The following is a 24,304-nucleotide window of genomic DNA, read 5'->3' on the forward strand; positions in this document are numbered from 1 at the left end:
TCTCGGCGTAATGCGTTGTTAAGCCACATTCTTTTTTTTTCTAGTTTTTAATTGTCCTCTAGGCCCATCTTGCTTTCTCCGCGCGATCCTTTTAATTTGAGACGCACAAAAAACACAAGGATAATTAACATAACCATGAACGACACGAGTTGTTGCACCTCTGCTGCACCCCTTCGTCGTTTTCCGGCACAGCCGGTTTTCATCCTTTGCGCTTAGCATCATCATCCGCGCATTTACGCGGCGTGTTGCCACCGCTGCTGCCTGCTCGGGCTCGGGTCCGTGTCCGCGTCCCGGTGTGGTGCACCTTTCCAGGAGAGCTCTCGCACCGGCTTCGGAGCGCTAAGTCTGTAGTGTGCAGAGAGTGTAGAACGGCAGCGCAGCGCCTGTATGAATGAATAATAAATCGAAAGAGGCAAAAACACATCCGCACACGGCGCGGCCGGCACACGCTTCCGAAGAACAACCGCGGAACAGAAATCGCGGCGCGGCGCGGAGTGTGGGGGCATGTTTGTACTCACGTCGTACAACAAGCTGTCATCGCGCGTGGAACGATTTTGTAGGTTAGTCGGATTCCTGCTCTCCTCCCCGGGCGTGTGTGTGCGTGTACGTTTTGTTTACGGAAGATGCGTTCGGTTTTTTTGTCTCCTGTTTGGCGAGGCGGCAAGGTAAAAGGATTGAAGACATCATTTTCATTGGTATTACTAACGTAACGTAACCACGCGCTGTGCGCGTACCATAAGGCTACGCTTTTTTTTGTTCTTTGTATAAAATCGAAATTTATTTCCGATCAAAGCGACAACGGGGGTACCACACACAGGCTCAGGCACACAGGCAGGGCGTAACCTTTGTTCGGTAGTCAGGCGGCCGACACTGGGTTTCATTCGTCCTGGTGTTTTACTTTCTCGGCATCCTGCTCCTCCTGGTTTCGAAAGTGAAACCTGGGTTTCGGGTAAACAATGATTTTTTTTGACTGAATGAACCCGGATAATCAGTTGGATATCAGCTGGTGCATTCAAAACGCACGACGACGATGACGAGGACGACCGAGCAGATGCTGTTCACCACCCCCGGGACGTGCTAATCGAAAGGGGTTAATCATATTCAAATGTCAACGGAAAAGAGGAGTTTTTTTGAGGACTTTGTTGCTCCTGCTGCCGGCTGCTTGCTGCTGCTAGTGTAAGACGATACGATGATTGGTTGGGAGTGCAGTTGGGATCTAATCCTTTCTCGTGGCACTACTGGCACAGTCCTCGGTCCATCCAACCGAGCGGGAGGACAAATAAGACAATATCAATTACGCCCTTGTCGGTTGTGTCAATCAGAAGCAATATCTCGCTGTTTTGTGATATGACGATAGACCGAGCCGTCTGTCGAAGAAAAGGGATTATCCTACACGCTAGGAGGATTGCAAATAAGCCGGAGAGTCCACGGATGTCAGGAACAGTTGTGCGCGTCTTCGGTTTGGTTATGACGTGTGACGTCATAGCAGCCAGAGCCAGAAGTTCCTCCAGTGGACCTGGCCAGAGACACATTCAATATTGACATTTTAATTTGCTGCGCGCTCTGCCTTACCGCTGACGACCCCTTTTCTTCGGCGAAACACAAGGAGATAATCACCTCACGTGGTTCGGTATCTTGTGAAGCTGACTCAACCTTCGTTATCCACGACGGGGGTTTTGCCGGTAAAAAGGATTGTGAAGTATCCCCCTGTCACAGCCCAAACCGAGTGTTCTCAATACACGGCGCGCCATACATGAAGCAGTGCCACTGGATGAAATGTCCAAAGGGAAAGGAGATATAAGAAGCTCATTCTGGCGCAAAAGGAAAATCTATTATTTGCAGGAATGGAATTTCACATAAAAGCAATTGTATTGCTCGGTACAAAGCGCACAGGGGATACGACATTGGCTACGGGACGAACGAGGACCGATGTGTACACTATTTTTGCTCCTGCAGCGACAGAATATTGGTCGAGACAGGATATAAAGTATCGTTTTCTTCTCGTTTGCCAATGGTGGTCGGTCCGTGTGCATCCGGATGCAGTTTCCTTGCCGGGGCTGCTGCCTGGCCGGGGATTACCAGGGTGACCGAAGCAGAGAAGCGCATAAAACGAGCAGAGCAGACGGCACGATTTGATTCGTTTGATTATTACATCCGACTTGGTGGCGTTTCGTCAGTTCAACCGAGCGAACTGCTCTGTCATGTTTCAGCTGAACTTATAAATTGTGAAAAATCTTAAAGATTTTAACGTTTCGGACAAACCCGATGGCTAATCTGTCCGCTGATCTGTGTCCATTCGAGTCCCACAGTGGTAAAAATTGGAAATATACGGTTTGAACTATAGCCAGCAGGAAAACCAGAAACGTCCGGAGCCGTCGCCGTTGCCCGGAGTTTGCCCCCAGGAAAACTCACTCCGCGTGACCACCGCAGAACGATAGTTTTCAAAGAAATAAAATAGCAATAAAACCCGTCTGATTAGCCCCCATACTGCACTGGGTGGCAGCAGCAGCAGCAGCAGCAGCACTACACAAGCACATGCTGGTTGTTCGCAGCAACCCTTTCGCTATCCGTGTGTGCCAGCTTCCAGCCCCATCACCCCAGCAGGGGACTGAGAGCAGGCAAACGGAGAAAACGAAGATGCAGAAGCGGTCGTAAAAATCTTCAAGTCGACACATTTAAAACAAATTCACAGCAAATATCGGACGTCGTAAAGTCCCACATATATATGCATGCGTCTCCGCAGGCCGCCGCACCGAAGAAGGGGTCACTGCTGCTGGCTGGCTGGCTGGCTGGCTGGCCGCAGTCATGTACGGAAGCGAGAAATATGCTTCCGCTTCTTGTGTCGCATCCGACCATTAGATTGTGTCCTGCATTTGCATAAAGGCCCAGGTTAAGCTTATTCACAAATATACACTGCCAAGCGGCCGGCGGATCGGCGGATGGGACAGCTTAGACAAATACCACCCACTTGGGAGACGGGACAGGATGTGGAGAGGAAAGCCAGGCCAAGTTCGTGTCCAGCATGCGGACCGCCGGGTCTCGAAGCTCGAGGATTTCGAGCGATTCGTGACATTCTGAATAGCCACTCGGTAACAATGAGGTGAGACATTTGCCGACTCCGACCCAAAAAAAAACACAGACAAGAATAAAACGGTAAAGAACAAGAGGCAAACTCCTCGGTATTGAGGTTGCATAACAAAGAGAGTTTCGTTTCGGGGGTTACCTTTCGCAGTTGAAACGTCATAATCGTTGGCTTCCTACCGTTGCGTTAGTCAGCTCTTCCCCTTCGTTGGCCGGCCAGCATCCGAGTCGTAGATGACACACAATAGACCGGGAGGATACGGTGGATTTTCCAAATCACCGATATTATTTATAAACTCTTTTCTCGATGGTCGCTGCTTCGGGAACCAGGGTATTAACACCAATTTACGCAACGGGGTGCTGTTTGGCATGGTGGAGCGTGAGGTAGAGCGACCGCCGAGGGAGGGAATGTGCGAACAAAGACTGCTGAATGGATGCAACCGAAAATGCAGCTACCGTGACTTGATGGACATCTGGGTTGTTCGCGTTGAAAGGGTTAAGGGGCGAGCGAGTGAGAGCTTGTCAAAGGGCATTCAAGCGCGCGATGTATTAAAGCACCGATTTAACTGGACTGCACACAATAACGGCTTGGGATTAAATCTTCTCGGTTTGGTTTTTTGTGCAGCAGGCAGACCAAATGTCAAGAGCGCCAGAACCAGAGACGACAAAACGGGGGTTTGAGGAAGAGGAAACTGGACTGCAGAGCACTTCGTATGAATAATTAATTGGCAGTAATTGATATTTTTATGCACTCTGCAGAGTAATCACAATTGACATGTGAGTGGACACTGTCTATTCAGGGGACAGTCTTCCCTCCTGTGTGTTTTCCGAGTATGCACTACTCATCCTGGAAGTGAGAAGCTACTGGCCAAAACAAGCAGGTAAACGTACAAACAGGGCACACCGTAGGGCACTTAATCGCTCGAGCTGGACATCACCCAGCCGGAGGGAATGATATCAAAAGAGACACGAATACAATTTATACGAGTGCTCTTTAAACGGACTATGGAGGTGTTTTTTTTTCTCGGGGTTTGCAGTTTTGCACGTCATTCCGTGTTGCGAAAATAAATAAGCAATGGGAAACTTACCGCTGCTGCTACTGCTGCTGGCCGTACTGGCGGCGGCCGACTCGGCGTCTGCAATTGCCGTGGTGCGAAGTTTTTTCAGTGCAGGCTCACCGTCGTTGACCGCCGGAGACGAACGGTCGTCACCGTCGTCGTTGTTGATCACATCGCCGTCGCACTCGGTTTGTTCCTGTTTGATTTCGACTATTGCCGCTGCGGCCACCGTTGCCGCAGCTGCCGATGCAGCCGCCGCTTCACCGACGGACGATGACGACGGTTCGGCCGGTTTGCTGCTAGGATCTTCATCCTCAGCGCCACTGCCGGCTCCGCTGGCACTGGTGCCCAGCGGGCTGCTACTGGAGGGACAACGCGTCGAACAGGCGGTTTCCGTATCTGCGGAGAATAAACGAAAAGAAAGCGTTCATTAGAGAGAATTGCTTTGAAAGGACTGGACAACACTATTCTAGTAACATTATCAATAAGTTATACATCAAACGAACGGAAACAATATTTATTAGCTAATTGTAGGTAAATCTGTAGATGAGTATCAAAATAGAAGTAGCTAGCGTAGCTTTATTAATTTACTTATCCTTATATTAGCATAATTTGTGCGAGTTTCAGTCGTTATAAATATCACGTATAATGCGAAACATCTAAGGTCAACCTTAGAAAATATAAGATCGACTCAGTGCATAAATAATCTTTTGCTTCGGTTCATTGAAAGCAAGAGTGTTTAATAAGCGCCGCGGTGAAACTATAAATCTTCGGTGCTGATAGTGATTGAACGATAAATGCCGCATGTCTAGGTCGTCTCCGATGATGTTTGAACGTACCGGGCTCAACAAATTACATTGACCAGGATGCGCAGGGGGATTACCTGAGTGAGGCGGACGCCAAACCACTGCATGATAAATACTAATAATGAGTTATTAATAAATGATAAATCGTGCTAAATTCTTGTTGATGAGATGCTTTCAATATTAACCTGACATAGGGTAAGGCAACGTGGTCATCTCGCTCGGTTCAATTCAAGAGGATCGGTAAGATCGCCGCAAATTCGCCTATTCTAATCACTAATCAGTTTGTATGGCACCAGCCGATGAGGATATTCAACATAGTTTTCTGACATTTAGAAGCAAAGCTAGATCATTTGAAGACAGCACGGTCGAAAGCGGTCCCATGTGACAGCCTTGTGGAACTTCCTTTCACTGGCATGACCAGAGCAGAATTGCATTTTCTTGTGACGGAAGTATGTGTGGTCACTAGTTTTCTCAGAAACATCCAAGATCTGTATGTACAGAAAAGCTGATCAGAACATCCTAACCAATAATTCTTTTGCAGATGGCTCACATGGTCATGACGGGTTATACCATAAACGAAACGTACGCAGCAATTTAATGTAACATGTAGACGAACTTGCGCTGAGGGGAATGTGGAAAAAAGTGCGGCAGGAGTTGTAATTTGAACAGTTTTAGCTTAGTGTCGACCGGCATAGCAGAAACATTAAAATATTTTCTTACAGTGTTGGGCTATCAAACTGAGATCACTCTGGAACTTCTAACCAAGGTTGTTCGCACTGTCTGACCACTGCATTGAATGATCTTACCGTTTATTTCGATGCTCGATACCGGAGGCATAGATCCAATTATTAGCCGACGGTGACTTGTTATAAACAGCGCTTTTTGCCCTGTATGGACTAATCGATTGGGATTTAAACCCGGGTCCTCGGCGTGAGAGGCTTGAATGCTAACCACTACACCGGAACTGATCCCGCTGAATAAAGCTTTCAGTTTGACCGATTACAATGTTTAATCAATATCTTATCGTCTGTTTGATGTTTGCTGTATAACCTGCACTGCATTTCTTTTTGCTATAATGTGAATGCGCGATATGTTTATTAAATTTTATGAGTGCTAGTGTGTGTTGGGTTTATCCTTCCTTCATAGCTTGCTCTACTTTACCCATTATAGCTGTCCCTGGCGAGGATTCATTGCATTACTCTAATCAGTTATAAACTAGAAGAGTGGTTTTTGCACTGTCAGGAGGCCTCATGGGGGTGATATAGATTTCAGTATGAAGAAGGGAAATGAGGGGCCTGAGAATAAACTCATGCTAAAGATAGTTGACATCGAGTAGCCTGATTCTACTAAGATACGAGCGCACAACTACTTGCTTGTCGAAGCAGACTCAGTAACCTTGCGACTACGGAGCTTCCCTAAACAGCGCTTTATTTTTTGCAGGGTTGCTTCGCCGCAACCACTCTGAAATTTTTTCAAGGTCATCCTGGTTATTTTCAATGTGCAAGCACTTAGACGACCGACAAAATGTTGAACGTCATCATTACATGCATCTGGATGAAACAAAACTTAAGAATTGTTTGAAGATTATTTATATAGCAGCAGAACACTAGTGGTCTGATGATTGAGCTACGCTCGATGCTTTGTTCGTCCTGTCAGCTCCACTCCGGAGCGAAGAAGTTGGACATCATCAGGACATCTTCGTGTCTGCCAGATATAGGCCGATCCGGCATTAACAACGTCCTCTGCCTTCTGGAGAAAGGCGAGAGCGTCGAACGGAAGCCTGATTATGGTCGCTCGACGGTGCTGCTGCGCGACCGTAGAGTACAGCAGAAACTGAAGAAGAAGACCGAGAGCAAGATGGCCTCATCGTTTTGCGCGTAGGCCTGGGAGGAATAATCGGCCAAACAGTGTTAAAGTACCTACTGTGTAAAGGACCAGAGATTGATATTTTTATGCAGAAGCGCCAGTCGAGGTTGGTCGTGTCTGAGTAGCAGGCAATCAGAAGGAGCGACTGAAGGTGTTGGTGAAAAACATCTTTCCGGTGAAGTGCGACTTCGTGGTAACAATGGATGACGAGGCATACTTACGAGCAACTACCCGCCAAGGAGGTAAGCGATGATGCATCAAATATATGAAATAAAGCTCCGGGGTGGAGCTGGCTGTACGAACAAAGCAGCGAGCAACTACGCTACTTTTACTGTTTTTGCCATGGCTGCCACAAATCAATTCATAATATTGTCAATTTTTGTTAACTAACTAATTAACTAACGTAGAATTAAAGGAAACTTTGTTCCATTGAATTATTCTTTGTAGTTTCATATCGCCATCCGTAATTAGTCCATTTTCCTAATACATACGTCACATTTCTCTGCCGTTTTGTGTATTTTTTGCATTATTATTGTCATTTCAGTATCGATTTTGTGTCATTTTTGCTTTGTTTTGTGCCGTGGTACCCAGGTAACCAATAAGTATTAACATAAGCGGGAATTCACCCACTTATTAGCATATCTGGTATTTTTTACTGCACGTTGCTGTTTATTAGCTTTTTGACTGTCTAACTGCATTAAATCGGCATTTAAAATTCTATTTCAATTCTTCTTATCAGTAATCAGCCGCAAAAAAGCACTAAAAGAGCAGTAAAGTAGTTGTATATTTTGCCAAGTGTTTAAATAGCAGTGACTTAAACCAAAAACACTCCATCAAGAAAACTGACAACTCTGCCAAAAGTCGAGCGACAGTAACAGCAATGCTATCTTAGTTAAAGTTAAACTAGCACATACTTGTGTGTGTATAATAGAATATGGATGTACACAAACATGTATGCACTGCATTACCACACTCGCACACATCTTTTCCCACCAATACATGTAAGCACAACTACAACTTTTGTTGGGAGCGGTGCGCTGTTGCTTCTGTTATTTGTCATTTGTATGGGCGCGAGAAAGAGATGCCAGTCTTTTTGATGGAATAGTTTTGCTTAAATGCTTATTGGCTTGCATTTGAATGGCACTAGTAATGCTTATTACCTGGGCGGTGTCACACCTATTTGTCATTTGTGAATCTTTTGTGATTTTTGTTATTTTTAAATCCGTTTTTGCATAATTTTTGCCTTTTTTTGGGGTAGTTTGTGCCATTTTGGAGTATTTATTATATTATCAGTCAATTATTTCTGTATCTCTTCCATATTTGTTTGAAATCCATGTCTTTTTCTGTGTAGTTGTTATACCATGTCTTTTTCTGTGTAGTTGTTATATCATTTTTACGTCGTTCTGTGTCATATTTGTATTAATTTGAAGTCATTTTTGTACCATTTTAATGGCATTATTATATTATTTCCTATCATTTTTTACTTCCTTATATGAGGAGTATTTTACCATTTCAATATTCACCTAACGAAGAGTATTTTTCGAGTGACTATGTTGTTTTACGTATCATTTGTATCATTGCTTTTTTATTTTGAAGGTTTTCGCATCATATTTACGGCATTTTTGAGTAATTTTTCAGTTATTATTGTCTCCTTTTTGTATCGTTATAGTGTTATGCATAATTTCAGTACACTTTTTTGGGTCATTTTGTTGTAAATTCTCTGAAATCGTTAGCATTTTGCCAAAAAATCGACTAATCATATTTTTGAGTCATTTTTCCATCTTTTTTGCACAATTTTTCATTTCTGTGGCGGTGCTTTGTCAGTTTTGTGATGTCTTGTTTATTTTTCTAGTTTTTTGTTTCGTTATTACGTGGTTTCTGGTATCATTTAGGATTATTTTAATATAATTTTTGGATCGTTTATATATTTCTGTATTTCTTTGGTGCCATTTTTGTATTATGTTTGTACATACAGTATTTGTGTGTGTTATTTTTGCGTTATTTTGGTATTATTTGTATTATTTATGAATAATTCTTATATTATTGTGTCTGATGCTTCTTAAATTTTCCTTGCATTCTATCAGTTTACGGATTTAAGCACCGAAAATATATAAGTGGTTGTTCCCACCGCGGCAGTTTCGCTTATTATTTAAAAAAATGACAATGTAATGCTGTAATAATGTAATGGAATGTAATAATTTTATGTATCAAATGTATTGTGACGATTTCTAAAATATGGTGGGGTTTTTATGCACATTTGAGGAAGGTCTCGTTTGGACCGCCTCAAGTGAGCTTTGCCCCACCTCACACTTCATGTAGATCAATCATGGTTAGATGAATAGCAAAAAATAAATAAAAATATGGGAGATAGCAGACTTTTCTTCGTAAAACCTTTGACAAACTGTGTTGCAAAAAGTAGAAGGGACTATGCCTTGGAGCGCCTATGCTTAAAGCAGAATAGAGCAGACTTAAAGCAGAATTTTGCAAAGATAAATTGGAAGCATCTACCTATATTTTTGGTTAATTAAAGGAACCCATTGCATACCTTGCGACAGTATTTATATGATTTCGTTCCCGTTTTCGAGAGTTACTTGGCGGATTTAATGCGTGGACGATCGTTCCAGTTGTATGATTTGTTTGATGAAAAATACATGATTCTACAGGACTTTATAAATTATCTTGAACAATACAGCTTTTGATAAGGAACAAATATCAAAACTGTTGCGAAAAGAGCGAGAATCTGTACTTACTTATGATTGACTCTTCTTCTTCTTCCTAAACTTGTCCGCAGTTTGCTTGTAGCATACTGTAGGTGCCTCTGATGGTCGTTTAATAAGAACCAAACAAATCCCACAGTACCTCATGGAAGTAACCTGGGACCTGTGCCAATCTCAGTCTTTTGCAAAGTCATTTCTTTGAAACGTATGCTAATAATCTTGAAATCTTTAACGCCGTTTAAATAATCGAAAACTAGAAGGAGTTTTGATAGATTATGGAACCTGTTTGAAGATTGAAGTTGCTGAAATCATCCGATGATTAGTATACAGAAATATTGTGTTAAATACGTCTCGCGCAAGAACTTATCTCTCAATTGGGCTTATAAAGTCTACGGATGCCCTCTCGATAGATTTAAAATGATAAAATGACCTGGAAATTTTGCTAGGCTCGTAGCATCATAACCAACAGAAACGTAGGTTTAATCACTAGAGCATTACTTCCGTAAAGGAATTTAACACGCCTGCCACCGAATGAAGATCGCTGTTTTTAGTTCGAAATAGAATTCTTACAGCATCACCACTAGCAACTCAGTTAGCATCAAATTAGTGGCCATTCCTGTTGAAGGTGGGTAAAATACCATCATCTCTTAAATTTTAACCTTCAAATCCCATATTTCTGAGAGAACTGTTTAATTTAAAACCATTTAATAGAGTTTCTTTCATCTGCGAAGTCATAAATGTAGCAAAACAATCGCTGTTTTTCACTTCTACCGACGTTTTGAATGTACATTTTCGTACATTCTTATCTCTTATCTCACACTAACGCAGCCAATACTTGAAGGCATCCTGGAAAATGACGATTGCTTGAATCGGACATTTTTCTTGTCAATGGCCAGGCCAACTGCGCAGTATGTACCGCAGAGAGAATTCCAAAGAATCAAGTGGAATTAGAAATTATACTTAATTCCATTCAACTCATTGAAATCAAGGGGAAGGAAGAAAGCATGGACCTCCCGTACCAAACGCTTCCCTTGAAGATATTGTTTAATTTGCAGATTACATTTTGCAGTATGCAGTCGTTGGGAGTATCTTTGCTAATAAAGGTTAAGTGATACTCCGGACCCTCGGAGATGAACTTATGGTTTTTAGACCAAAAGCCAGGCTCTCTGCAAATAGATTAAATATACCAACTACAGAGTAGAAAAGAGGGTAACATGTACATTTTCGTACATTCGTTCTTTAACTATTTAAATGTGCTGTCAGAAAGAATATTTCATAGAGATCAGTTTTTAATTCATAGAGAGTTTTTAATTGCCATCATCAACAACCATCATCATTAAACTGGTTCAATTGTTTATAAAAAAAATAAGTTAGATAATTGTATAAGTTTCCTACTACACCTCCCCCTTTTTAAAAGAATGTTACACACACTGGCGTGGCCAAATTATGCCATGATACTACACGGACAACTTTGACACGTTTCTAAATCAAAACATGCTTTTAGAAGATCGGTTCCACATCTTCTGCCAGAGTCTGAGAATGCCAGTGCGCAGTGAGGATTTTTTTTCGTAAAAATACCTTTATCTCAATATTTCCAACAAGATTCCAATGGTATGGTGTTTGTTACGACTCATGGTTGTTTCCAGCAAATTTGGTCAAATGAAGCAAGGAAATTTTGTACTGATTTTTTGAGATAAAAAGACGTAAAAGTGAACATCTTTGGATTCTGATAGGCAGGATTTAATGTATTTACTTCAAGGAAATTTCAATGGCTGGATATTTTTTTATGTTTCATTTTCTAGTTTAGGCAAAATGAAGAACATTTGACCCCAAGGTTCGTGACGCAAAACAAAAAAATGGAGCAAAAAGGCTGTGATTGCCACAATTGAACACTAATTATTGGTTTCAACATCTACAACAGTTGTAGAAAAAAGTTCGATTTATGCCGGCAAATTCCGAAGAAATTGTCTTTTGCCTCTCTGCACAGACAAAATGAGGTAAAATGCTTTTCATTCGATTAAACCTACCAGGTACGAACGCGTAACGTAAACGTAAACAGGCACCGTATCATTGGAATTCGTATTAAAATATCCTTTGGCATCAAAAGCTAGCATTTGGAGATGTCATGATAAGCGTATTTATTTTAAAGAATATCTACATTGTGCAGTGGTTGCAGACATTTTGAGTTTCTTGCTGATACGGTCGCCATTTCATATATGTATCAATGGTTGTTATGTAGAACTAGTTGTAACCCAAGCGCGACGCCTCACGTCTAATTGAGAGCGAATCGGAGGTACCCTTCCTAATTTTCTATAATTTCGGTGAAAAACACTTTTTTGATGTGATAATCTAGGGTCACTATAACGGAGGTATCCGGAATATATGACCAAAACACCTAAATATATTTCTAACTCTTAGATGGAACCACGTTACTGATGCTTGTCTTGGCATACTTTGTTTGAATCTTCGTTTAATACGATTCTTACCACAAAGATATGGTGTCCTGGCAGGGGCTTGGTTTTGGTTACAGACAAAATAAGACGCTTATATTAAATAAATTATTTGGTAACTGACCAAGGAATACTGAGTTATGTTTTTTCGAATGGTTTGTGAAGTTAAAATTTAATTTTATTTGAACATTTTGATTAAGCATAAAACCGAATACTGTCGCAATTCAGTGCTTGAAATAAGTCTAAATGCCTAATGTAATTCTATGCACTCCTTAGCAGCTTGCGTATTAGCAGCTTGACCAATTGCTAAAATTCAATAGTTCAAGTCTAAAAACCCCGTCAGAGTTTCTTAATCCATTTTTCATTCCATTTTACTAAATTTCTGCCACAGATTAGTGAGATTAGTAAAAACTAATCAAACTGACTCATTCTAAACCCCAAACGTTTAATTCGCAGGCTATCATCGCCATCACTTACCTTCGTTGAGCCGCTTGGGCGTACTGGAAGCACCGTCCCGTAGCATTTCGGCAGGACTCGTCGGTGGGGGCGTGTGTACCCGGGACCCGCTGGACTTGCGGGCTGAGATCGGCGCCGAAATCGAGGGTCGCCTCGAGTTGGCCAGCGTCAGCGGTCGGCCGTCGTCCGAATCGCGATCACCGGCCGTTGCTGCGAGATGAAAATGAACGAAAAAAGCAAAATCAAACCATTAGTTTTTGTCCACCTAAAACCCGGGCGTGAGTAGTGGGGTTCGCCGTTACCTTGCGAGTAGCACTGGCCGTAGTTTTCCTTGTTGCACTGCAGCACTTTGTGCTGGATGAATCGCACAATGTCGGAGAGGGCGAATGTTTTCTGACAGGACCCGCATGTTAGGATATCTTGAGTGCCTTCAGATTCTCCGGTGTCTGAATCTGCGGAAATGAAAAGGGTAGAAGAATTAAAAATTATTATCTCATCACAGCTAATTTAATGAATTTAATTAGATTTCTGCCGCTGCCGCTAGTAGAACAACACAGTAGTCTTCTCGGAAGACGGAAAGATGACTGACTTTGCTGCTGACCGAAGCCGGTCGGCGGCGGAAGAGTAGAAGTGGTTTTTACACGCCTCTTGGATTAATTAAAGGGAACGGGCGATCGTTGAAATTCTTTTCCGTTTTGCGACGATTGTCGGTGGGACTAATAGTGGTCGAGTTCCGTCCGCCACCATCACGGTGGCCCTTTATTTTACGAGCTACAAGAATAATAACCATTGGCCGTTAGTGTCAGGAACTGGAGGAATTTCGGTTGACACACCACATTTCTTTCCAACAGCCGAACCAGACAGAAGGAATCCTAGCCCATCCGCCCGCAGGACACAATAGCACAGCATCTTTGGTGAAAGGTTCGCTCGCTACTCGACATTGTCGAGATGGCCAAAATGGGGGTGGGAGGGAGACAATAAAAGTTTGTGTGAAAACACTTTCCTAAAACTTATTTATATCGAGAGTTATAAATTGCGCTATTTTCATTTTTGGGAATTAATATAATAAATTTTGCTCTCACCCTATTTCACCGAGGGCGAAAGGATGGGCGGGTGCCGGACTGGTGAGCGGACAAGCGTCTCACTACTAATTTTCGGTGGCGTGCAAAGCAAAGCGCGCTGTGCGCTTCGAAGGACAAATAAGTTCGATTTTATCTTCGTTCTTTGCCAGAAATGGCTGATTGTGTTCGGTGCGGTGAAGAGGCGGCAGGATAACACTAGATCTATTGGAAGATGTGTAATTAATGTTTCTTACAGGGGATAGAAGGATTTGATGCGGGCGTCGTAAAGTAGTGGTGTGGCCGGGGCTGAGAGGCGATAGTAGCGGAAATAAAATTGAAATAAAAATCACTGCCAGTGCCAGAAAACTCCAGATGAGTACTAGTAGAGTAGTCATTAAATAGTGGGGCGGTTGGTCGTAAACCTCCAACCGGCTGCTTAGTGGAATCCTTCTTGCCTTGGCTTGGTTTGCCGAGATCGGTCTGGACGAAAATCCACACATCGGAGCACTAGAGCGCAGCGACTGGTGCGGTTATGGTTTTGCTGAGAATTGACCTATTTGCAGAGGAATCGCATAAAATAAAAGATTCAGCACGAAGGGGCCCGATGAAGAGGACATTAGTTTCAATGCAGCAGCAGCGCAAAAAGGGGGTTCGATTTTACGACCAGCCGAAGGATCGAAACAATTAATATGGTAATTTTTGCTGCTTTTGCCTTATTACACACGCCAAATGTACTGCCTGGTACTCAACAGTACCAGCAACGGAGGAGAAACTGTTATCCAAGTATCATATATTAGGCTAATTCGTGCGAGCGATTTAAGGAGACCGCCACACAAAAGGTTAATAAATAATGCCGCAATCTGCTCTCGGAGACGATATTCATATCTTTCCGACACGGATTGATGGTGCAGAGATCGATGGAGATAAATTTTATTGACCTTTTCAACGTGGATTAAAATCGGGGCGCGTTTTGTGTGTAATGAAAAAGTACGACTTACGGGCGATTGCATAAGTAATTGCTAATTATGACGTCAAGCTCCGACGTTGCTGACGCATGTATGAAACACAAACGAAGTTTTGTAAAAGTTAAATGCCTTTAACTTATGCAATCCTAAGAAGGATATTGGAGAGTCACAAAAAGTTATGTCATATATGACGACAATGCTCAATTCGTCCGTACAGGGTGGTGTCCTTTATCACAAAATTCGCTCGCATGAAAGACTTGCGATTATTCCTGACGCAGTCAGCGGCTCTCTATTGTTTTCCTTAGATTTTCTTTTCACGTTTTTGTCCATGTTTTCCCCGGTCGGAGCTGGCTGGCAATCGTATATTTATTAGATTAATTTTGGCTCTATGGGAAAGTACAGTTATCGATTCTTCGGGAGCAGCTTTTGTCCCACTCGGGCGCTTATCGGTGGATTGGAGCGTGCAAAAGGGACACCAGAACAGAACTATCAATAATTTGATAAATGAACCTGCCGCCTCACAGTTGTCAATGTTCCGAGATGTCGGTGTTCCAGCGAGAAGGTCACGGAGAAGACGAACGCGACGGGACACGGGGACGCGATATGGTATTGTTTTTTCCCTCGGATCGTGCCGGCTGGTCCGTGCCAGCGGACAATATCAATAGTCTTCGTCCTTGCTGCCAGCCAGCCAGTGTGGGTTATGCTTGAGTAATGACACCAAATTGGACCAGCACAAACCGGGTGGTGGCGTCACAGCCACAGCCTGCGTCTTACCCGGAGAAAAAAGAACAATCGAGATTAGGCGATAAGCAAACACAAGTTTGTCAAGTTTCGCTAAATGGGCCTAACAACAAGCAAATAAAGCCGAATTAGTCGACGGCAAGGGACACAACCTGCTACCGGAGAGCAAACATCGATCGAAGACTACGTGCGACCAGCCACTTGCGTCATTAAATTAATAAAACTAGAGCTCTCTGCGGTTGAGCCCGGCCGTACGGCAAGCCGTGGCTTCTGCGGTTAGGCTGCTGTAAATCTATATCCATCTGTTCTGTGATTCGGGGCTTCGCACCAGGGAGGGGGGTGACGCTATTAAAACATATATATGTAGAGCAAATAATCCCCCGAAGCAATGCGAGAGGGATTAGGCTTTTCGTTATAATATTTGCACACCAGTCAGCCGTCATTGCCTAGTTGGAAACCAGAAAACCCTAGCAACCCCGCAAGTCAAATTGGCGACTGTCCATCGTGTTACAAATTAATTAAATTATCGACGCACAGACGCGTCCAATTGCACCACCGAACCGACCGAACCGATGTCGCCCCTCGAGCGATAAATCTTCAAAAGCAACACACTCGTTCCTACTCGCTGGCTGGATACATCGAGGACGCAGCCCGGTCGCCTAGCACTGGCTGACCATCGGTCAGCAGCGGTTCGGAAATCTTCGGCCAGCGAGCCGAAGCAAAGGATATCGAAAGGAAGTGGGAAGAAAACGCACGAATAGCCGTGGACGGCGAAAAATGGGCGTCCACCTCTTTTCGGACAGTGACCAATATCCGGGCTCGGGCAAGGGGTGCGTGCCGAAGCCCGAAACAGCCGAGAAAGAGAAGTGGGTCGAAAAGTTTAAAAATAAAAGCAAACAGATAAAAGCGAAGAGAGAGCGAGCAAAAGAGCCGTAGCCGATCGGTAGCCAATACGGGAGCCGAAATCGGGTGGTGAGAGTGCTTAGAGAATGTCCGACGGTTTTTGGTCAGGCTCAGGACGGTGTCGGTCAAAAAGAGGGGGTTGGGCGGATCGCATGGGAGAAGCGCATGGAAACCCGTAACCAGCGATTGGGATGGATTTAATTGAAGCTTTCAATCGATTGCTTTCGAACCGAGGTTCGAGAGCCGTTTCCGGGAAAATTATTATCCACCGCAAGAGCTAAGCTGTGTTAGCTTCTGTCAGCAGGCGGTTGCGGCAGCAGGATGGCAGTTGTAAGTGTGTTTTTATGTGAACTGACTGCCCGGAAAGTCATAATGGATTTGCGGTGATAATGCAACCGCACTGCCCTGGTAACCCTACGGCTGCGGTTGGATCGAACGTTATATTTCGCTGTTGTACTGTGGAAAAGTGCAGTGGCAGTCAAAAACCTTCCAAAACTGTATAATGTGCAGCCCGCTGTTGGGAAGCTGTGCCGAGCTAAAGCTTTTGAATGCATCCAATCATTAGGGGATGAAAAAAAAAACGGGGATTTAACATTTCATTTGTTAATCTATAACCGAAGCAAATGAATAGATATTCGGCTGTACTGTAGCGCTCCTACAATGCGATTGGCCCAACCGAAACGAATGCCGGTCAATCATTGTCAGAGCACGGCCTGACAGACAGCTGGAACACCCTAATCAAAAAAATGGAGACCGTCCGACCAACCAAATGTTCAGCTCTTTTAGGCTTTGGTCTGCCCATTGTCTGTGAAGATAAGATTGGCACTTTTTACGGTGCAAACTTGAAGTTTGGCACCAGATTTTGCACGTTCCGGTAAATGGAAGGTTTAACTTGAAATCACTTGTCCAACCAGGATACGATAGTCCTTTGGTTTTAATAATACTGTACGTTATTTCCAGTTTTGCTATTATATCAGATAAGTCGCCGGTCAATCAGTTGTTGCAAATCAGTTGTGGCAACCGATTAATGACTAATTTCAGCCATAAATAAGTTTCTACAACCATAAGTGCGAAAAGTGTGCTGCTTGGCCTGAGCCCCTCTATTCCTGGTGCGTGTTCCTATTCCTGGTGCTGAAGAGAACATATTTCGCTGCAATAGCGGCCAGCATCCCTGTGACATGGCCAGCCAACCGCAAACTTCCGTCTTTCGCCAAATGATTGCTCATGTTGTTGTCAGCGCTGATTAGAGATCCCAAATATCTGAACTCATCAAATACGTCAAGCTCATCGTTTCAATAGTCAATGTCCGTGTGTCGCGAACGTTGTTTTCTCTGCACATCCGTTCGCTGTTACTAGACTAACTATTTCCGTTCGACTGCATCATATGCTGCCTTAAAATCTACGAAAATAGGATGCGTGAGCACTCCAGACATTTCTGAATGATTTGTTAGAGAATAAAAAACCGATCCATTGCAGCACAAGGCCCTATTCACCTTGCAGTACTTTGTAGCTGGTGTTAACCAGTGAGTGTAATACCGGGCTACTTATAGCAATTTAGCCGTTCGCCTTTTTTGTTTATGGGCCAATCCACTTGTTATGTTCATTTTTACGATAAATTCTCCTCCTAGACCGTGATTTTTCCAATGGCGTGTTCATATTAGTGGTTACTTACCACCTGTTGAGTTTTGCCAGGAGTCGGTCGTTTTCGGTGGCTTTTTCAGTTTTTAGCCGTCTGATTTCTTGCCTTCTCTTCTCGAATCTACTCGAGATCAGGAGCTCGAGCATATGTGGACACTTTGCTCATAACATCGCTTACATTACACTTACGCTAATACGTTGTTGATTAATAATCATGCCAAACCTAACCACTTTTCATTACAAGATCAGCGTTAGTCTTTGCAATCTTAGTCTTAAAAAATTCTACCCGGAAAAAAATAACCATAGCACGAAAATAAAAATTATTTTAACAGTAGGATACAAAATACAGTAAAAACGACAAAACTTATCATTAAAAAGATAATCAAACCTTCAAACTTATTATAGTCCACCATAACCTTCATAGTTTTGAGAGATTCTCCATAAAAATGACAGGTTAGGTATATTAACAATAAAAATATCTATTTTTCTACGAACAAAAATTTTCGTTTACAGTGAAAGTTATCGTCTTTTTATGGTAATATTTTGAAGTGAAAAAAAAAACAAAATATAATTAAAAAAGGCAGTAAATTTATGATAAAATATGGCCATTAGATATTGCTTAAAATAACAAACAAAAGCATGACTAAAATCCTAATTTGAGAAACTTTTACAATAAATTTACCATAAGTTTCAATGTCCACAATAAAAACTATTGTAGACGCATTGTTTCTACTACAAAATTTAATGTAATTTTTTTGCGGGTATCCAATCTTAATAAGATACACAAAGAACGACGTCCTACGTTCAGTAGTAGTAGCCAAAACAAATTGTAAAATAATTGGACCAAAATTTGTTAGACCAATGTCTTCATTTTGTGTTATAATGTAATCTATAATAACACTATCATAAAACATACTGGGGTGACATTGCGATTCTCGTTTCGAGTGATTTTGGGTCGTTTCGCCCATTCGTTTAACGTGGTCGAAACGAACCAAAATCACTCGAAACGATAATCGCAATATCCCCCCTGGTCTTGCCATAATTTAATCAATTTTAAAATTGATATCAGAAAGGTTAATTATACAGTGGGATTTCGAATTTGGCATGGTTTGATTTTGGCATGTCTCGATTTTGGCAACGAAAGTATTCGTTTTTGGCAACATAAAATATTTCACCAAAACTATGCTTAAAGATTAGTCAGTTTTCGCATACATGCTTTAAATGACGAAAAAATAATGCACTTAGCGTGTGCATGAAAAAAAATTTGCGGTTATAGAATGTTTCTAATAATAATCTTTATTGCCGTACGACTACGTCTTACCGTAGGTCGCCAAAAACTTACTTGGACCGGACGGATAGCTCTTGGCGGACTTTTTAACGATAGAGTTGATGCAATCGTTGATTAATAATATTTAGTCCATTTTTAACACATTTACATTAAATTTTTTCATATCAAAAAAGGGTCTCGATTTTGGCACGGTTTCGATTTTGGCAACATAGGCAACGCGCATTTGTTGTTAAATTCAAAATCCTACTGTACATCAAATTACTCTGGTTGTACCTATCATGTTGCCACTTGTCCCATTCTACTCTAAAGTTCAGGAAAAATAAAGTTTAAGTTTGTATTAACTTTACACAGAAAGGTCTCAGAGATTTTCGGACTTCTGCAAAAAAGTGTGTTTTCAGTGCTTTGATAATTGCCCAGAACAATATATTCTTGTAAAATGCAATTAAGAAATGCTAGGTGTAAAAAACTAATTTTGTAAGTAATTTTCGAAAGAAAACGCTCTATAACTTTGTACCTGATAGAAATAGGAATTTCATTTCTTCAGCAAAGTTTCTTGTTCTAACATTTTCTACAACTTTGCATAAGAAATCATGACTCCATCTTGTCCATCATCACAAAAAAGTTAGTTCTAATATTTTTATCATAGTGAACTATGGTTAACTTTTGACACTTTCAGATAACAGGGGTATCAAAGCGAACAAATGTTTCGAAGATATAAGATTGCTAGAAAGCAAATAACGATAGGAAAAAAATTCCACTTTTTGTCATTATGGACCACAAGGCGTTGTGCGTGCTTTAAAATGTGGTTTAGGCACCGACAAACAGACGTAGCACTTCCCAGTTCCATTCTTCACACGCTGAATCATTCATTTCAAATTTAGTGTTGGTTGGGAATGTCTCTGTATTCATCATAATGGCGCTTTTTAACGAAAGCAGAAAATAAAAAATAAAGAAAAGAAAAGAAAATAAAAACTATAAAATGACAATAAAATACTACAATCAGTTATTAACGGAAAACACATTAAATGCAAAATAATTTACCAGTTTCTTCATTTAATCATGAATTGCAATTAATTCATGTAAAAATACCCATGCAACAATGTGAGTTTTATTATACTCTTAAGTGGTCTTCAAGACCAATTTTGGTCTTAAACGCCATCATAAGAGTAGAATAAAACTCAAATTGTTACTTGGGTAGGAAGTTCGAAATTTAATAAGTGTCTTTTGACTCGTATCCTCTTGATATTACGTAATACCATAATATAACCAAAGTTAATGATTAATACCGCAATGAAACCTTTATAAAAACTCAAGTAAAACCAAGTCGCTTTAGAATTGTTACTTGAATACGAAAGGTGAAGGTGAATCAAAGGTATTAGCAGAAAAGACAACCGCTTCTTTAGTTTAGAAGGATCGCAGTGAACGGCGCTTCCTACGGTAGATCATCGGCAACACTCCCGGCATGTGACTTGTAAGATAAGGAGCGGCTTCGGTTTCTCACCATTAGTTGGTAGTGAGAAGTGAATAGTGAATAGTACAAAGTGAGTAGTGAGAAGTTAGTAGTGAAGTAGAAGTGAAAAGTGAGAAAAGAAGAATGTGAAATGAGGACTGAGTAGTGCTTTGGAAATATTGAGAAGTGAGAAGCGAAGTGAGTAATAAATAGTGATAAATAAGTAGTGAGTAGTGAGACGTGTAGAACGAAAAGTGAACAGTGAGGATTTTCTAATGTGCCGTAAGAAGTAACAGGTTATAAATTTGACACTACTCGGTATTACATTCGACCTAGGGTCTTAACGGCCTCGTTTCCATTGGACTTCACATCCATTCCGACTCACTTCCTCTCAACCTCGTCTCTATTCAGACTCGTGAGCACTGCAGCTGACGGCTATATGTTTATAACGTATAACACTCTGACTCTAGCGGTACTGCCCATCCGAGATTCGAACATACGGCGACTGGCTTGTTAGACCAGCATCGTACCTCGAAGCTAGTATGGATGGTTTAAATTTTGGTCTATTTTTGTCGGATAATAATATGCACAAATACATACAATTGTGATATTTTATCAACATTTATTACTAAATTTATTGAGTAATGTTTAAAGCTGACGACAATCATCAACTGTTGTTGACGCTCATGTTGTTGCTGCTACTGCTAGTTTTAAGATATAAAATTGGACCAAATTTGGTGCCTTGCGTCCCACATGAAATGGCATGCCGGCTATACTCATATTGTTTCAAACGCAACGATGCACCTGACACATTCTTCGTTGTAACGCTACAAATTTTTTCAGACTTGCAATAGTTTTTTCTCGATGCCTTTCTGAAATTACCATATATCTCAAATATCACTATAGATTTGAGAAGATGAGTAAAAACTCCTCACTAAAACTGGAAATATTATTCAATCGGATAACTGATTGAACAGATTAGAAATCTGCTTTTACTATTTGTTTACGGTTTGAATTGAATAACACGGAATATTAAGCAAAAATCGAGTCAAAAGTAGGGTTAACCACAGCGGTGGATGTGTCAACTGCATCTACCTGCATCGACTACTTGGATTTACTTATTGAAGATCATTTCTTCCCATCGTATTATATGACTCATCAAATGGACGTTTAGAACGTATCATACCGTATTATGCCGATAGAGGTACTTAAAGCCTTGGGTCAAGCAGGGATGGCAAGATCACTTTGACTCAATTTTGATTCAGTTGACAGTACCGTGTCAACGAAGTAAAGTTTGAAAGCGATATATATGGAACATTTGTAGAACTAGCTAATATCTACAATATTGCTGAGCAAAGTTTTGCTGTATCTTTTGTATTTACGGTGCTACAATTGTGATGAAATTATGCAAGTCGTCGATGAAGAAAAAACGAAAAATGTTTTGCCTTTTTGAAAATACTGATGGTTAAAAACCATGATTATAAAACATGGTAGGCAAAGCAACATTATGAGTACAAATTACGAACAAAACGCTCTTAATTCAACACCCACGCCATAGAGCCTCGTCCATCAACCAAGAGTATCCATGTAATTTTCCCAATCAGATTACGTTCCTCAACAGTAAAAAGCAAACAACCAACCAATCGACCCGTCAACAAATCGACATCTGACAATTGTTCCCGCGCGGTTGGACACGCGCTGCGCGATAACGCCCGCTGATTGGAATCGATTTTGCTGGTCGTCTTATAAGTCCCTGCTTCCACCATCTGCGGCGAATGTGGGAAGGATTGGGGGGGCAGGATCATGGCAGGGACTCCGGCACAAGTGACGGAAGCAGCTGTGGCATAAGCATGGCGCTCAACTAACCCCTCTAATCAACAACAATGGGCGGAGGGGACACACTGCTTGACGAACCATCCGGTGCGGTGTGGTGTGAGCATATGTCCGCTTGCCACCCACGCACTATCGCGCGCGGTGTCGTCCAAAGTGTCGTAACAGTTCTATTTTTTTTTCGAGAACCAACGGACGATCAGGGTGTATACAAGGAATGGACAATCAGGGCGGCCAAACACGGCTAGATATTAGCGTGATACATTTGTATGTTGACACAGCGATAAGAGCAGACCATGTCCGCCGCTAGCCGCGCGCTGCGTGCGATAAACAACAGCGCCCTTTGTGTCGTTTGGTCTGCCCGTGGAAATCCTACGGCGACTCATCGCGCTGCAGTTGGTGCCGTAGCACAAGACTAGCCCGCTGTTGTTGCTGCTGCTGCCGCTGACTGACCCGATTCATCGCCCCGGAGTATCGCACAGGTTCCACAGCCAGCGGTAAAGGTAAATAAGCGGGCAACAAAGTACCAGCTTGTTCTGGTTAACCACCTCCGCACGGCGCGTTCAGGTCTGTTGGTTTGATAAGAGACTTTGACGACCGACCGTTGGTGACACTGCCGGTACCAATAGGTACAATATCCTCCAGCAACGCACCACATTTAGTTCCAGCTAATGCAAATATGTTTGCCCAGAAAAAAAAACGGCGACCAGGTCCAGGCGAGACAATAACAGAACCTTTTTCCTCCTCGGGTGATAAGAGGAGTTCGGCTTCTGACCTGGTGGACAGGTTCCGTGGCGGCGGATCGAGGTTTGAAGGCAAGAGCGACGAGGTCGCACCACAAGTTTTTTTTTTCATACAGGCTAAGCGTCCGCCTACGCGATAGGGCAAATATCGCGCAGAGTGCCTTTCGGTTTTTTACCTTCACCAACACACAACGCGCTACTCGGCACATGTGGAACGCTCAATATTTGCACTATGATTATTCAAATTTACGACTGGGCGATTTGAGCTGGGTTTTTTATTCCTCCATAGACGGTTGGCAACTTTGAATTCGATTGGCCGGCGAACGTTACCGAACGAACGTTAACCGACGCTTATCGCTTGGGAATACCCAAGGCTGTCCGACGATATCAATACCGTTAACTAGACCGCGTCAAAGCCGGTTCCACCTGACGGCTGTCCCCTGCCGGGCGGCGACATCAACCGGAAATCAGCGTGCAAAACCTGACACATTACGCTACATCCTTGACTTGCATTAATCGCATTCACCCCGCCAGTGAAAGTGCGAATGGCGACGGCAGCAGCACCCGGACGGAACTCTAGCCAGTCTAGTTACGCTAATTCTGTTATCGTGCATATAAACATCGCAACTAACAAACAACGAATCAGTCAGCCAGTCAGCCGTATGACTTCCGTGGCCCAAAGCCCTTGAGGGCAGTGTACGACAACGATGCCGATGTATGACATCCGGGGAGGAACCGCAGTTCAGCGCGCCCAAATTGGACATATTTCGCTTTCGGTGAACGCTATAATCACTGAAAATAGCCGGCAGCCGGCTACCCCCGTCTTCGAAAATCGATTGACAGCAGCAGCAACGGCAGTCGTGGACCAATATCATTTACAACTTCCTAATCGAATTTGGGACGTTATTTTTTTTTTGTTGCTTCCCACATAGTGTGTCCCGGTGCCTGGGTCGGTGGTTTCGGTCCAGCTGAAACCCTCGAACCTTGCTTCCGATTTCAATCAAAATCTTTATGAATAAATAAATAAATATGTACGGCGAAAGCGATGGCAAGGTCGAACGTTTTGCTAGGAGAAAGACTTTTTTCCCTTCTGCCATGCCGGAGGAAAGCACCGAGGAGCCGCTCCTCGGTTTCGTTTTCATTCATCCCTTATTGTTTGATTATGAACCGATATGAATTTTTATAGATCCAGAAGAGTGTGGACTCGTTGTCAAAAATTTGGTAGGTGCGTACTTCGAACCGCCTCCGGCG

At 42.5% G+C, this 24,304-nt stretch overlaps 1 protein-coding gene across 1 annotated transcript in view; it reads right to left on the reverse strand.

The window, feature by feature from the left end:
- LOC128739660 (uncharacterized) overlaps positions 1-24,304 on the reverse strand; it is a 48,034-nt gene that overhangs the window by 13,723 nt on the left and 10,007 nt on the right. Inside the window, exons 2-4 of the mRNA XM_053835155.1 lie at positions 12,737-12,886; positions 12,456-12,644; positions 4,170-4,538 (exon numbers count right to left, since the gene is read on the reverse strand). Of these exons, the coding sequence (XP_053691130.1) occupies positions 4,170-4,538; positions 12,456-12,644; positions 12,737-12,886 (708 nt within the window). The remainder of the gene's footprint in view (positions 1-4,169; positions 4,539-12,455; positions 12,645-12,736; positions 12,887-24,304) is intronic.

This window comes from Sabethes cyaneus, chromosome 3 (genome assembly GCF_943734655.1).
Source record: "Sabethes cyaneus chromosome 3, idSabCyanKW18_F2, whole genome shotgun sequence".
In the NCBI taxonomy this organism is placed as follows: Eukaryota; Metazoa; Arthropoda; class Insecta; order Diptera; family Culicidae; genus Sabethes; species Sabethes cyaneus.